Source organism: Rhinoraja longicauda, chromosome 3 (assembly GCF_053455715.1).
Source record: "Rhinoraja longicauda isolate Sanriku21f chromosome 3, sRhiLon1.1, whole genome shotgun sequence".
NCBI classification, from domain to species: domain Eukaryota; kingdom Metazoa; phylum Chordata; class Chondrichthyes; order Rajiformes; family Arhynchobatidae; genus Rhinoraja; species Rhinoraja longicauda.
The window spans coordinates 60,243,167-60,260,509 of NC_135955.1; the positions used below are offsets into that span (position 1 = coordinate 60,243,167).

The following is a 17,343-nucleotide window of genomic DNA, read 5'->3' on the forward strand; positions in this document are numbered from 1 at the left end:
ATTCAATAAATTGGTTTAAAAAAATATGTGAAGCAAAGATGGATCTGTTGGAGGCGGAGAATGGCAAAAATTATTATGAGGTACAAGGAAAGGTTGGAAAGGTACAGATTTTGAATCTGTAAACAAAAGTCGCTTGGGAAATTAGTGGGTAACTTGGCATCTAGGGAGAAAGGGGAATTGAAGAAATTTGAGAGACAACGTTGACAAAATCCTTGTGCCTGTTGGGTTGCAATCGATGGAGGGCAAAGAGGATGCTACAGAGGAAGTATGTTGATGTGGATAGCTCCAATGGCTTGAAAATGAAAAAGGTCAACCTACTATTCAGGAAAGGACAGAGAAAACCATAGATAGGTTTAGCCTGACAGCTGTTATCAGAAAATACTAGAATATATGAAGAATATTATACGTTACTTTGGAAAGGTAAAATGGATTTTGAGAAGTTGGCAAAAGTTAGAATTTAAGATTGTAATAAGCAGAACAGCCAAGGTGAAAACCAGTAGACAGTGGAGTTAGATTTCCTAAAATGCATTCAATTAGATACTGCCTAAACGCATATCTCAAGGAATAAACCTTTGCTGTGTCGGCACTGGAAGGAGAAGTCCAGCAATGAACACACCCAACCCCCTCCCCATTCTCGGATGGGTGGAGAATCAGAGAATAAAGAATGAAAGTGCTTGGGAAAAGTATCAAAAATTACAAAAAGAATGCCATTAGTTTTAAAAACTAAAAAACAGCAAGTGGTAGGAATCTGGACTTCACTGTGAGAAGAGTCAGATTCAATGAAGGTTTTTAAAAGGGAACTGGGCAAGTATTTGAAATGAAGAATTATCAGGCTTCTGGGAGCAGGGCACGAAGGGAGGCTAGCTGGATTGTAGTTGCACGGAGCCAACACAGATTTAATGGCCCAGTGGCTTCCATCCATGCAATAAGCTTTCTAAGAAGAAAAAAACAAATGTCTTCAAAGGCACTATTATAACCTTTCTGGTAAAGATCTGAGATATTTAAAGTTAAAGCTTATGACAATGTCCAGAAATAGAAAATGCAAGTAATGGTAACAGAATTTTACATTGATATTTTAGGTGGAACATTTCAGTGATTGTAGTGCCGAGCAACTGAGCTCCAATGAAATAGAGTCAGGAATTGCGTAACAAAACCTGGCACACCAGATGCAATTTTCTGAAACAACTGGCGAAGATCTGCTGTGCATTGTCCTATACGCCAAGTGAATATGAAAACCTTTGACTTTTCATGATTTGATATTTATAACTTCATCTGTGATAATAATGAATTCTTAAATGTTTTTAATGCATCTTAAAAAAAAATTGGCTTACCTGGTGTTATTTTTAAACTTGAGGAAGTAATGCACACAATCAATGCATTGGTGAGGTCCAGGTCCTTCACAGCCATTTTGACATTCAATGTCACAGGGTCCTAAACAATGAAAGTTTTGGTGCTTGATCTCACTTTTGTCTAGAGAAGCAACACTTTATTTAGAAATCTTAAACAGGCAAGTTGTGAATGAATTCTATAAGAAAACATGCTGAGGTTTTTTTTCCATTTTGCATTAATGCACAGTCAGCCCCAATGGCACCTTTCAAGATGAAAAATATTGGGGATAGAATCAGCTTTATAGAATAGCTGTGACTGGACTTGAAAAAGAGTTAAAAGTTAAGTTTGCATTTTCATCTAATATTGGAATAAGTAACTTATTCAAATAACTGTATGGCAGCTTTAATCATGGAGAAGACAGCACATTTATGGTATGTGAATCTGCTTATAGCCGTTTGATGAAAAATATTTAATTCTTATTTGCCAAACAGTATTTCAGATCCTGGTTATACATAATCAGTGCATTAGCCTTAAAGCTTTGGTAAAATAGTGGACTCCGAAACAGCAACAGGCTTGTCTCCTATATTCAAAAATAGAAACTTATGAACATCTACTCAAAGGAAATCAAATTAATCACTGACAAAATATTTTGTTAGTACTCAGCATCAGATATTACATGCTGATAAACTAATATGATCTTATATGCTTCTCATATCATTTATTGTCCATCAAAAGATTAAAGATTTAATTCTCATTTTGAGCACAGATTAGATCAATTACATCTTCGTAGTTATGAGGATTTAAGATGTCCATAATGCAGAAGGTGGATTGGAACTCCGCAACCTTAATTATAAATCTCCAATCCTGGCATCAGCCTTTTAAACTTCCTCTGCATCCTCTCTGGTGTTATCATATCCTTCAAATAGTGGCCTAAACCCACATAATGCAGTCCATCTATGATCTAACTAATGTTATCTTCAGCTCGAGAGATCTTTCTGCAGTTACATTAGGCAGGAGCTCGGGAGGGCACAAAGAGAGCAGTTGTTATTGGGCCAAGTCCACTACTGACATGAGGGAGTCATTTAAAGGCCAGTTGATGGAAGAGGATGGAATCACAGGTCTTTGAGAAATATAACGAGTAAAGAAAGCAAGCGGATGTTTGAAAGAGGCCACAAAATGGCATTGGCCAGTCAGATTAAAGAAAATCTCAATGCCTTTTATACTGTAACTACATTAAAAACAAGAGAGTACCAGGGGGAAATTAGGATCGGTCAAGGATAAAGGAGGCAATGTGTGTTTGGAATCTGGGGGAGGTGTTAAATGAGTATTTTGTGTTCATTTTCACTAAGGAGAAAGACATGGAGAACAGCAAGATCAGTATGGAGAATACAAATATGCAAGGGTAATTTAAGACCAAGAACGTGGTGGTGTTGGGGCTCTTGAAGAGCATCAAGGTAGATAAATCCGCAGGACCTGATGGGATCGCTCCCAGGTTATTTAGGGAACGAAGAGGGGAGATTGTGAGAGCCTTGACGTAGATCTTTGAATCTTCTCTATCTAGCCACAGACCAGGACCTGAGGGTTGGGTAGTGGCTAATGTTACCTAGGTGACGTTTCTTCTTCAGACTGTTTGTTGGGGGGGGGGGGGGGGGGGGGGTGAAATCAAGCTGGAAGAGAGAAAGTATGTTGCATGCTTGCTTTCATAGGATGGGGCATTGAGAATAAGAGTCAGGAAATCACGATGCAACTTTATATTGATTTTAGATTGGCTGTATGGCATGCAGTTTTGGATTTCCCATTACAGAAAGGACACGGAGGTTTTGGAAAGCATGCAGATGAGATTTACCAGAATGATGCTTGGATTAGGGAGTATTAGCTGCAGGGACAGGTTGGACAGACTTGGATTGTTTTCTCTGTATGCCAGAGGTTGTAGAGTGACTTGATAGAAGCATATAAAATGATGAGAGGCATAGATAAGGTAGACCTTCTTCCCCCAGGTAGAAATATCATAGATTAGAGGGTATAGCTTTAAGGTGAGAGGGGCAATGTTTAAAGGAGATAAGCAGGGCTAGTTTTAATTTCTTTTTTTTTCCGCAGCGTCCTACTTTCGTCAATGGTTTAAGGACATGCTTCTTCCTGTTTTCACCATTTACAGTGTATTCTCTTATCACGGGATCCAAGGGTAAATGGTAAACTCTATGGAAAAAGAAGCATAGGCTTTGTGGAACAATGTCAATTCCAATGATTGATGAACATTTTAGTGACGGAATAAATATATACTGTGGGGCTCTGCAATGCAAGATGATACTCTACAACCCTTAGCAGAGATGCCAGTAATCTTACAACAGTTGAGCTTAATTGGTACAAGGATTGGAAGGGGGATATGAAATAATTAAATTGCGCAGGGTCTGAAACTTACAGCCTGAAAGAATGGTGAAGGCACAAAACCCACAACATTCAATAAGTCCCTGGCCAAGCACTCCAAGAGCTCTGATCCACAGGTCCTATGATCAAGGTTGGGAAGTGGGATTAACCCAAAATGGATATGGCCAATATGGATATGATATGTTGAATGGCATCTGTCTGTATCATAAATATCTATGATTCTTGGACTGCAAACATCACCATCTCCGAGTCACGCACCACACTGACTTGGAAACGGATGCCCTGCCTGTATCAAGCAGGTTCATCCTGGAATTTTCTACCAATGATGGAGGTACCTTCACTACATGGCCTGCAATAGTTCAAGGCGGCAGCTCTCAATAACTTTGTGTCAGTGATGGCCAGGTCTGTACACAGAGGCATTTGACAACAATGTAGTCAAGATTAACAAGAACAAAACACAGGATACCAATATAATAGACTAGCAAGTTTAACATCTCTAAGAAAAAACTATTTACTATCCACTAACATGGGTCACATCCAAAGTCATGCAATATTTAAAAAAATTGTGTGTGTTCATATGAATGCCAGCTGAAATGTAAATTCTACATTGAAATTAAACAGAGGAAGCTGGAAACAGTAGGACTGGGAGTAACTGAAGAAAAATATTTCAGGGCAAAAGTTTTGTTTCTTCAGTTACTCCCAGTCTGACTGTCCCACTGGAATGTATACATTTCTATATTCTAGTCTAGTTCATAAAGGAAAGTCCAATGCATCATAGGTACAACATTTTTCATTTAACAAAGAAAAGGGACATACTTTGGTGGCAATGTTAAATTCAATTCTTTTCTGGGAATTTCAGCAACTGTATCCTACAATTAACATCAGTGGGTGTATTAAGAATACAAAGACTTCCCATCTCCTAATTAATTTAGTTAAAAGTAGCAAAACTCTGACAATCTAAATGAATACCATTCTATGCTATCAAATTAGTGAAACGTTTGTTCAATTAAAGGTAGAAATCAAGGTGAAAGGAAAAGAGATGTAAATTGCCATGGACTTTTACCACTCATGGGCTAAAATTACAGATATATGCGTTCCCAACAATATTTTGCAACTTACCAGCCTGCTCATCTGTGTAATCATCTGTGACCTCATCTGGGCTGGATCGTGGTTTAGGCTGACATGCATACGGATGTGTAGATGTACCATGAAGTACAAGAGACCATTCCTTCAGTTTTCCTAAAAAGTATGATCACAATATGTTATGACATATGTTCTAACAACACACCTATTCTGAAGTACATATATATGAAACTGATTATTTTTTTAAACAATTAAATCCTAAACAAGAATATTGCAATGGAATAGTAATGTTTTTACTATTAGAAACCGATACTAAAATACTAAAAGTACTAAAACAAGTATTAAAAGTTTTCATTGATTGAATTTCCGTTCTAAAGAACAGGGGAATAATGGAAAGGGTGTTGTATTCTATTCACCGGCAAAATTAAGACTGACGCTGACATTTTCTACACTCCATATAAACCTCACTCCCGGGCGATATATGACCGTCCACTCACTTAGACTGGAAAAAAGTGCTTGGCCTTAAGTCAAACTCCATGTTCAAATATTCTGCAAAACCAATTCCTCTTAGATTCTTCCTCAAAACATCAATCTCAAACTAAAATCCTTTCCATGTTTACATCCATCTCTAAATTTATTTATTCTCCATGACCGTTAAATCAAGCATTCAGTGAAAATATGGGACAGTGGGGATTAAAGCATTAAAGTACAGAACATAAGTGAACGAAGCTTAATTTTGAAGTACAACGCTTCTAATAAATGCTTTCTTGAAATGGATGCAATCTGTTCCACAAATGATCACCTGATTTGCAAGACCGATAGCATGTGATTAACGTTCCTGTACTATGGATTACTTGTGTTTCAAAGAATAGCACTCGCACAGCATGCAATTAGCAACACAACTTATGTTGGTCTTTATTTTAAACCTGATTTGAGTACAAGAACAAAGATGCAGATGCAAGGATGAAATTTCCCCTTGCCGGGATGTGTGGAAGCATGAATCGGTCTGGGAATAGGCAAACAGCCATTTAGGAGAACGTTTTTAAAAAAAGATCTGCACCCAAAGAGATAGTAAATCTCTCACTAATTTCAAGTCAGAAGTTCCAGATATTACTGGAATCCAGGGATGTAGAAACATAGAAAATAGGTGCAGGAGGCGGCCATTTGGCCCTTCGAGCCAGCACCGCCATTCATTGTGATCATGGCTGATCATCTGCAATCAGTAACCTGTACCTAACCTCTCCCCATATCCCTTGATTCCACTAGCCCCCATAGCTCTATTTAAAACTCTCTTAAATTCATCCAGTGATTTGGCCTCTGTGGCAGAGAATTCCACAAATTCACAACTCTCTGGGTGAAAAAGTTCCTTCTCACCTCAGTTTTAAATGGCCTCACATTTATTCTAAGACTGGTTCTGGACTACCCCAACATTGGGAACATTTTTCCAGCATCAAGCTTGTCCAGTCCTTTTATAATTTGGATATGGAGTCAATGCAGGAAAGTGGCAATGAATGGCCTATTCCTGCCCCTCTTTCTTATTTTCTTCTGGCATAGGACATTATTCCAGGTTACATTAGCAATCCAAGCTTCCATGACAGCACACAGCAGGGCCAAAACGGCTACAAAGAAATTTAGATCGCACATTGCAAAATTACCACAAAACGACTGTGCCATACCTCAATATCATTTTGTATAAATTGTATATAGATACTGATACACTAACAATCTGGAATTAGGAAAAGAGGTTTTCCATATAGGTAATTAAAACCATTTCTGGCCAAAGTGATTTGCATTTTGTGTATCTTTACCCAAATGTTGCATTCTTCCAGTTTAAAAAAAAAAAAAAAAATCCAACTGAAGCAACCCCTTAATGGCTTCAAAGGTTTACCATTTGGTACCTGATTTAGAGAATTAATGTAAAAATGGCAAAAACAAAAGAATCTGACTCAACACATAACCACTATCAAGTTAAATTATTTGGATCAAAGGCTAATGCTCAAAGTAGTGGCTGAAAATAAACAGATCTAATGTGATTAATAACACATTCTGAAATACTCTGGAAGAAATTATCCAGGAAACTGTGCCGTGCCCGAGGGATTGAAATTAGACCTGTCCGTAGTTTTGATGTAATGCACACGCTCATGATCAGGTGCACCCAGAACTAATTAAACATTTGAGGTTTAACCCATTCACCAGAGGAAGTAACCTTATTTATTTCCATTTCCCCTTGACGCACACATTTCTGATGAGAATTTGCGCCAACAGAGCTGCTCTTGTGTTTCTGTCACTTCTGCAAGTAAAGTTATGTTCTGCAAAGGATAATAGGGCTGCCAATCTGTCCACCCTCCTGTTGGGCATATTGTGACTTTGAAGGCAACTGGAACCCAACACACACCATTTTTGATCGATGGAAACCATTTTAAGATTGTTGGCGGTGTTGCCAAATCTTTGTACACACTTACATTTAATTTAATCAACACCCGAGCTTTTTGTTCCCCGTTTCAGATTTTTTTTTCATTGTCATATACACCAGGGTGCAATGAAATTTCTCGTTAGCACTACCCTGCAGAATACTAATGGGTCAAAGTGCCCTTGGTCTTGGACTCTGAACACGCACAGGTGTGTCATTAAAAAGAAGAAAAGAAGAGCAGGAGTAAACAACCAGACCTGTTTTGTTGAGGCAGCATGTTGTACAGTGCTGGGAACCTGCTGTTAATCCTTGCCCTCTGCAAAAACTCGCATCAATCGACGGTGGTTCATTGCCACACAGGTCGATGCAATCACCGAGGCAAAGTCCAGGGGCTGGCTGAGCTGCACAATGTGCCCACATTATGCTGAATCGTGGAGCTTGGCTGCACACAATGAATGGATCCATTGCCTGGGACAGGCATCACAACTTCATGTATTGTGGCGGCACAGAGACGCAGCAGTAGAGTTGCTGCCTTACAGCGGTAGAGACCTGACTCAGTCCGAGGAAGGGTCTCAACCCGAAACGTCGCCCATTCCTTCTCTCCTGAGATGCTGCCTGACCTGCTGAGTTACTCCAGCATTTTGTGAATAAATACCTGACTAAGTGTACTGTCTGTATGGATTTTGTACATTCTCTGTGACCGCATGCGTTTTCTCCCTCCGGTTTCCTCCCATTTTGTTTGATGTACAGGTTTGTAGGTTAATTGGCTTTTGTAAAATAGTAAGTAGCTTTAAAATAGTTATGGAGAAAGACAGGGCAAGACCACAATTAAAATTTTGAATCGGGGCAAGGGGATTCTTGATGGATTTAGCACAGGAACGTGCTAAAGTCAATAGGAGCAGGTTGTTTGTGGGCAAAGCCCAGAAACGTCCAACAAGTGGAAGGCTTTTAAAAGCGTCATGACTAGAGTTCAGGGCATGCGTGTTCTTGTTAGAATGAAGGGCAAGGCTGGTGGGAATAAAGAAGCTAAAATTATGAAAGAAATTGAGGCTTTGATCTGGAAAAAAAGACATGGGACAGGTATCGACAGCTGGGATCAAACGTATCTCTCGAGGAGATTTGGGAACTGAGGACACTTAAGGAGGAAATAAGAAGGGCAAAAAGGGAGCAGGAGATAGCTCTGGCAGATAATAAAGAAAATACAAAGAAATTCTCTGTACATTAAGGGAAAGAATAACTAGACAGAGATTAGGGCTCCTCAGAAGCCAAAGTGGTCAGCTCTAATGTGGAGCCACAGATGGGCTAGATCCTCAATGAATATTTCTCCTCTGTTATACCATTGAGAAAGACATGAAAGGGGATAGACACAAAACGCTGGAGCCTAGTATGAAGGGTCTGACCCAAAACGTCACCCATTCCTTCTCTCCAGAGATGCTGAGTTACTCCAGCATTTTGTGTCTATCTTCGGTTTACAGTAGCATCTGCAGTTCCTTCCTACACATGAAGGCTGAGGAACTCAGTACAGTTAATGGAGATGGTGGAGATGGCTTAAGGAGGCCAATTCTCTGGATGCTTTCAAGAGAGAGCTAGATAGAGCTCTTAAAGAAAGCGGAGTCAGGGGGTGTGGGGAGAAGGCAGGAACGGGGTACTGATTGTGAATGATCAGCCATGATCACATTGAATGGTGGTGCTGGCTCGAAGGGCCGAATGGCCTACTCCTGCACCTATTGTCTATTGTTAGTCTGTATTACAATTGATCTCCCAGGCCTGATCAGATATATCTAAGGGCACTGTGGGAAGCTAGAGAAGAAATTGCAGGCATCTAGGTTGAGATATATGAATCATCATTAGACACAGGTGAGGTGCAGGAAGACCAAGGGTGGCTAACGTTGTGTCTCGATTTAAGGAATTCTGAGGGATAAGATACATATGCATTGAATGCAACATCTTTTACCAAGATTAGGGTAATCAAGAACCAGAGGATATAGGTTTAAGCCGAGATGGAAAGATTTAATAGGATTTAATAGGATGTTGGAACAACTTTTTCCAACACAGTGAGTTGGGTATATGGAACAAGCTGGCAGAGCACGTAATTGAGGCAGATATTATAACAACATTTCAAGGACATTTGGAGGGGTAGATGGATAGGAAAGATTTAGAGGGACATGGGCCAAACGTGAGCACTTTGGACTCGTGCAGATGGGGTCTCTTGGTCAGTGTGAGCAAGGTCGGCCAAATGACCTGTTTCCATGCTGTATGATTATTACTCATGGGCAGCCTTTGCACAATGCTTCCTTGGTTTATGTTTATTACTGTCAAGTAACAGAGGTAGAGAAAAGTGTAATTTTGCATGCTATCAAAACAGATCGGATATACCATACATTAATACAATCAAGTCAAACTCAAGAACAGTAGATAGAGCAAAGGGGACGATACGGAATGCAGAATAAAGTTCTCAGCGTTATTGCATGGACAAAGTCCAATGTTCTCAATGTGTAGAGATGACTCACCCCACATGCACTGATCTCATTGCAACATGATTCAAACAATGGGTGTGAAGAAGGGTTTCGACCCGAAACGTCACCCATTCCTTCTCTCCCGAGAAGCTGCCTGACCTGCTGAGTTACTCCAGTATTTTGTGAATAAATACCTTCAATTTGTACCAGCATCTGCAGTTATTTTCTTATACTATATGATTCAAACAATTCTCATGGTTTTGGGAACACCAGCAAAGGGCTGAGCCCTTAACCAGGTTCTCAGCACAGGAGGCTGACTGCTCATAGCTATAATGCTGCAATTACACAATTCCACTCATACTCTTGACCCCGGGATTGCAGTCCAAGTACCAAGCAAGGCACCATTTTGTAACATTTTGATATTTGTGTAAAGAAAGGCAATGTGAAGTCATTTATAAATTTTTACAGTGACTACCTGGTGTTTTGAAGTTTCGGAGCTGGGAAGGATTGTCGTGGATTTCAAGTAACCAGTCACCTGCCGCCTTTTCACCCCAACAATGAGTAGTCATGAATTCCCAACTCTTGAAACCTTCCATGGAATGATCGAACAACCTAGAATGAAGGGAAAAGAAAAAAAAAATTAAGAAACACAAAAGGAGTATTCTTTCTCAAAGGGCAGACATAGATTACCAGTTGCAATATTCTACACTGTAAGCACGGAAGTTGCAAAAATGGACCTTTAAGGGCTGGTTGCCCCACAAATTTCAAGGTGTCTTTAAGCTTCCCTTTGTATATTTAGGCACAATCATAAATTTTAGAGATAGAGGCAGCACAGTTGGTCCAAGTGTTATAGTTTATAAAATGTAATAATGTAGATCACTTTAAAATGTAACAAAATGTGGTAATTTGAACTAAATAAGGTTTTTCCTCTAAAATATGTTTAAATCTAATACAGGTAAAGCTAATTTATGTTCCAGAACCCCTTGCTATGCAGCTATTTAAGATTAACCAAAATTAACAAAAGCAACATGTTCCAATGTGTCAATAGACCCAGAGTTATAAAGCATGGAATGACCATATGACTGGCTCTATTCACACATTAGATGCGTCAATATCTAGTGTTACAGACACATAACATTACAAATCATCATTAGATGCAGGTGAGATGCAGGCAGACTGGAGGGTGGCAAACATCTCCAAGTTTGCGGATGACAAAGCTGGATGATAGTGTGAGCTGCGAGGAGGATGTATAAGGTTGCAGGGTGACTTGGATAGGTTGGGTGGGTGGGCAGATGCATGGTAGATGCAGTATAACATAGATAAATGTGAGGTTATCCACTTTGGTGGCAAGAACAGGAAGGTAGATTATTATCTGAATGGTGTCAGATTAGGAAAAGGGGAAGTGCAACGAGACCTGGGTGTCCTTGTACATCATTCCTGAAAGTAAACATGTAGGCACAGCAGGCAGTGAAGAAAGCAAATGGCATGTTGGCCTTCATAACGAGACGATTTGAGTATAGGAGCAAGGAGGTCCTACTGAGTTGTACAGGGCCCTGGTGAGACCGCACCTGGAGAATTGTGTGCTAGTTTGGTCTCCTAACTTGAGGAAGGTCATTCTTGCTTTTGAGGGAGTGCAGAGTAGGTTCACCAGGTTAATTCCCGGGATGGCAGGACTGACATATGTCGAAAGAATGGATCGACTGGGCTTATATTCACTGGAATTTAGAGGGGACCTCTTAGAAACATATAAAATTCTTAAGGGATTGGACAGGCTAGATGCAGGAAAAATGTTCCCCATATTGGGGGAGTCCAGAACCAGGGGTCGCAGTTTAAGAATAAGGGGTAGGCCATTGAGGACCGAGAAGATGAAAAACCTTTTCAGCCAGAGGGTTATGAATTTGTGGAATTCTCTGCCACAGAAGACACTGGAGGCCAATTCACTGGATGTTTTCAAGAGAAAGTTAGATATAGCTCTTGGGGCTAAGGGGATCAAGGGATATGGGGAAAAAGCAGAAACTTGGTACTGATTCTGGATGATCAGCCATGATCATATTTAACGGTGGTGCTGGCTCCAAGGGCCAAATGGCCTACTTTCTATGTTTCTATGTCGTGCCTCTATCTAAGGGATGCATCGAAAAATCTGGGAATACATGAATATATTTTCTCCATCTACTACTGTGGTATTGGAACTCCTATTCTTCCACAGATCATAATGAGCAAGAATAGGCGACAACACCTTCTCCACAATAATTCTCAACACCAGTGCCCTGCAAGGTTGCATTCTCAGTTGCCTACTATACCCGTTATACACTCAGGACAGTGTGGCAAAATTCAGCACTAACTCCATCACCAAGTTTGCAGATGACACCACTGTGGTGGGCCGGATCATGAACAATGATGAGATGGTATACAGGAAGGAGATAGAGCCAGGCAAAGAACCTCTCCCTCAATGTCAGCAAGACAAAAAAGCCCATTAAGGACTTCAGAAAACATGGTTGAGTACATGCCGCTATCAGCATTACTGGTGCAGAAAAATAAATGATTGAGAGCTTCAAGATCCTTGGCATTAATATTATCAATTACCTGTCATGGACCAACTATAGTGAAGTGATAGCCAAGGCGGCACACTGATATCTCTAATAAAGGGGAGGCCATTTAAAACTGAGGTGAGAAAAAACCTTTTCACCCAGAGAGTTGTGAATTTGTGGAATTCTCTGCCACAGAAGGCAGTAGAGGCCAATTCACTGGATGAATTTAAAAGAGTTCTCTAGGGGCTAGAGGATTCAAGGGATATAGGGATGAGGCAGACACGGGTTACTGACTGTGGATGATCAGCCATGATCACAATGAATGGCGGTGCTGGCTCGAAGGGCCAAATGGCCTTCTCCTGCACCTATTTTCTATGTTTTTCTATGTTTCTACATCTACTTCCTTGGGAGACTGAGGGAGACTGAGTGTGTCTCCAATGTCCCTTACAAACTTCTACAGATGCACACATTAACCTACTCACACTCAGTACTCTGACTGATTAAGGCCAATGTACCAAAAACCTCTTTGACCACCCAACCTACCTGTGACACCACTTTTAGGGAACCATGCATCTGTACTCCTAGATCCCTCTGCTCTCGAACACCCCCCAGGGCCCGACCATTCACTGTGAAGGTCCTGCTCTGGTTTGACTTCCCAGAATGCACCAACTCACACTCATCTGCTTTCCACTACATTAGCCATTCCTTAGCCCACCTGATCAAGAGCCTGGTGTAATTTTTGAGAGCCATCTTCACCACCTGCACTAACACCCACTTTAATACCATCTGCAAATTTATTCTTGCTTTGTCCATTCACATACAAATCATTGATATGACTTTTATTTCTATGACTTTTTTCTATCATTGTGAAGCTGGTTCAAAGTTTTAACAAGGCTGCTGCACAATAGTGAAAAGCTTTTAATTTTGAACACACATTTTCAACCTAATAACGTTCCTTCCAGATTAAGCCATTTCCCCAATGTTGTCAAAGTCTCCATTCTGTGCACAAGGTTAAACGCACCTGACAATTGGAAGCTTTTAACCAGAGACAAATTATGTTTTATATTAGATTATAGTAAACATAATTTGATTTCTATTAGCTTATGTTCAATGATGTCAACCTAACTCTGAAGCACTAATATCACAAATGGCCGATGAAAAGGAAATATTCACAAAACAAAAAGAGGAACGAAGAGAAAGTCAAGGTTAATAAGACTACAAATGCTATATGAACATCAAAGGGCAAAAAACGTGATTAATTAAAAAATTAAAACATTTTGTATTTGCTTTACATTACTAAACAAGAAAAAATACTGGGCAATAAAACACATTGCATAAACGGCATAAGCTTATTGGCCTGGGAACCATTCCTTCTTGCAGTTGTTTGCAGAAGCCATACCAGTTTGTGTATATTAATTGAATAAAACCTACACTTATATTATACTTTACAATCAACTTAGGGCTATTCGCATTGGTCATGCTGTCTACACAACAGGCTCAATATGCCTGTGGCTGCACAACCCACCCAGCAGGGTTCAATTTATTAAGAGCTTCCGACCCAGTGAAGTTGCACGCAAGCAGCCTGTATACGGTGTGCTAATGGAGTGGAATATTTTTAACAAGACCAGTTTCAACACAGTAGTAGGCCTTTGACTGTTCTGCACCTGCAAATGTTAGACAAACTATCCACCAAACAGCTGTTTTCCCTCAGCAATAGCTCCAAACACTCATCAGCTGGCAAAAGGAACTCAAGAAGAAATCCAGACAGACTAAACAGGTTAATCAAATGTTTCTGTCCAGTTCCTAGAGACAGATTATCTTGGAAATATTTTTCTTTGGAGCAATCCTGGTGTAGACATTCCAGAACAATATACAAAACATGTGTTAAACTACAAAGTATTTGCCCCTCGCTTGTTATAAAATTTAATATATTGATTGTCTATGGACAAAATGGTAAATATTTCTCAAGATATATGGAGCTTTTCTAAGGCAGTCTCAATTAGTAACTTGTGTAATACAGTAGATTCTTCATTTGGCCCCTTTATGCCTATAGGATGGCACAATGGTGAAGCAGTAGACCTACTTTCTTAGAACGTCAGAGACCTGGGTTCAATCCTCACTATGGGTGATGCCTGTATGAGTTTGCACATTCTCCCTGTGATTTTCTCCAGATTTTTTCAAACACTAAACCTCTCCTGTCCATTCGATTAAAAGCTTCTTTAGGTATGTGAAGAGGGAAAAATTAGATCAGACAAATGTCGGTCCCTTGAAGACAGAAGCAGGTGAATTTATTATGGGGAACAAGGAAATGGCAGACGAGTTGAACAGGTACTTTGGATGCGTCTTTACTAAGGAAGACACAAACAATCTCCCAGATTTGCTACTGGCCAGAAGACCTAGGGTGACGGAGGAACTGAAGGAAATTCACGTTAGGCAGGAAATGGTGTTGGGTAGACTGATGGGACTGAAGATTGATAAATCCCCAGAGCCTGATGATCGGCATCCCAGGGTACTTAAGGAGGTGGCTCTAGAAATTGTAGACGCATTGGTGATCATTTTCCAATGTTCTATAGATTCAGGATCAGTTCCTGTGGATTGGAGGGTAGCTAATGTTATCCCACTTTTTAAGAAAGGAGGGAAAGAGAAAACAGGGAATTATAGACCAGTTAGCCTGACATCGGTGGTGGGGAAGATGCTGGAGTCAATTATAAAAGATGAAATAACGGCACATTTGGATAGCAGTAACAGGATAGGTCTGAGTCAGCATGGATTTACGAAGGGGAAATCATGCTTGACTAATCCTGGAATTTTTGAGGATGTAACTAGGAAAATGGACATGGGAGAGCCAGTGGATGTAGTGTATCGGGACTTTCAGAAAGCCTTTGATAAGGTCCCACATTGGAGATTAGTGGGCAAAATTAGAGCACATGGTAATGGGGGTGGGGTACTGACATGGATAGAAAATTGGTTGGCAGACAGGAAACAAAGAATAGGGATTAACAGGTTCTTTTCAGAATGGCAGGCAGTGACTGGTGGTGTCCGGAAGTCTCGGTGCTGGGACCGCAGCTATTTACAATATACATTAATGACTTGGATGAAGGGATTAAAAGTAACATGAGCAAATTTGCAGATGACACAAAGTTGGCAGTGTGAACTGTGAGGAGGATGCTATGAGGATGCAGGATGACTTGGACACGTTGGGTGAGTAGGCAGATGCATGGCAGATGCAGTTTAATGTGGATAAATGTGAGGTTATCCACTTTGGTGGCAAGAATAGTGTGGCAGATTTGGTGGCAGATTATCTGAATGGTGTCAAGTTAGGAAAAGGGGAAGTACAATGATATCTGGGTGTCCTTGTACATCAGTCATTGAAAGTAAGCATGCAGGTACAGCAGGCAGTGAAGAAAGCTAATGGTTTGTTGGCCTTCATAACAAGAGGAGTTGAGTATAGGAGCAGAAGTCCTTCTGTAGTTGTACAAGGCCCTGGTGAGACCACACCTGGAGTGTTGTGCGCAGTTTTGGTCTCCAAATTTGAGGAAGGACATTCTTGTTATTGAGGGAGTGCAGCGTCAGTTCACGAGGTTAATTCCCGGGATGGCGGGACTGTCATATGTTGAAAGAATGGAGCGACTGGGCTTGTATACACTAGAATTTAGAAGGATCGGAGGGGATCTTATTGAAACATAAGATTATTAAGGGATTGGACATGCTAGAGGCAGGAAACGTGTTCCCGATGTTGGGAGAGTCCAGAACCAGGGGCCACAGTTTAAGAATAAGGGGTAGGCCATTTATAACGGAGATGAGGAAAAACTTTTTCACTGAGAGTTGTGAATCTGTGGAATTCTCTGCCTCAGAAAGCAGTGGAGGCCGATTCTCTGGATGTTTTCAAGAGAGAGTTAGATAGAGCTCTTAAAGATAGTGGAGTCAAGGGATATGGAAAGAAGTCAGGAACAGGGTACTGATTGTGGATGATCACCCATGATCGCAGTGAATGGCGGTGCTGGCTCAAAGGGCCTATTGGCCTACTTCTGCACCAATTGTCTATTGTCTAAAATATAGTTCTCCAAGTCAAATGACTACTATGTGATTCCTCTCTTGGCCAGTGAGGTGGAACAACTGAATTCACTCTAAAGCCATACTTCATCATCTCCCAACTAATTATCATGAACTCATCCTAAAGCCAACTCCAGGAGCAAACCCTGCATTCTGTCACCACCAATTTTCATCCTGCACTCAAATTTACTTGGACCATCTCTGGCACCTCCCTCCCCTTTCTTGATCTCACAGTTTCCATCACAAGAAATAGACTATTGACTGACGTCTATTACAAAACCACTGACTCCCACAACCATCTCAACTACACTTCTTCCCACCCTGCTTCCTGCAAAGTCTCTATCCCCTACTCCTAATTCCTCCGTCTACGCCGCATCTGCGCCCAGGATGAGGTGTTCCATACTAGAACATCTGAAATTCTTTAGGGAACGGGGGTTCCTCCCTCCCATCACAGATGAGGCACTTAATGGTGTCTCCTCGGTACCCCGCAGCTCTGCCCTTGCTCCCGTTCCCCCTCCCACTAGTCGCAACAGAGACAGTCCCCCTAGTCTTTACTTTCCACCCCATTAGCCATCGCATACAACACATAATCCTCTGAAATTTCCGCCACCTCCAACGGGATCCCACCACTAGCCACATTTTCCCATCTCCACCCCTTTCCACCTTCCACAGAGACTTAACTCTGCAACTCCCTGGTTAACACATCCCTTCCCACCCAAACTACCCCCTCCCCAGGTACCTTCCCCTGCAAACACAGAAGATGCAACACCTGTCGCTATATCTCCTCCCTCGACTCTATCCAGGGACCCCGACAGTCCCTTTAGGTTAGGCAAGTTCACTTGCACCTCCTCCAACCTCATCTACTATATCCGTTGTTCAAGATGTGGACTCTTATACATCGGCGAGACCAAACGCAGACTTGCCGATCGTTTCGTGGAACACCTTCGCTCAGCCCGCGTGAACCAACCTGATCTCCCGGTTGTTGGACACTTTAATTCTCCTTCCCATTCCTACACAGAACTTCTGTCCTTTGTCTCGTCCATTGTCAGAGTGAGGTTAAACGCAAATTGGAGGAACAGCATCTCATATTTCGCTTGGG

The 17,343-nt window shown here is 41.1% G+C and overlaps 1 protein-coding gene across 4 annotated transcripts in view; it reads right to left on the minus strand.

Moving 5' to 3' along the window:
• The window catches only part of pcsk5b (proprotein convertase subtilisin/kexin type 5b), a 254,563-nt gene that overhangs the window by 99,663 nt on the left and 137,557 nt on the right, over positions 1 to 17,343 (minus strand). For 3 of the 4 annotated variants that reach the window (XM_078396247.1, XM_078396243.1, XM_078396242.1), the window contains exons 13-15: positions 10,139 to 10,275; positions 4,834 to 4,953; positions 1,332 to 1,470 (exon numbers count right to left, since the gene is read on the minus strand). In XM_078396247.1, coding sequence (XP_078252373.1) covers positions 1,332 to 1,470; positions 4,834 to 4,953; positions 10,139 to 10,275 — 396 coding nt within the window. The remainder of the gene's footprint in view (positions 1 to 1,331; positions 1,471 to 4,833; positions 4,954 to 10,138; positions 10,276 to 17,343) is intronic. The other variant, XM_078396244.1, reaches the window with a different exon arrangement.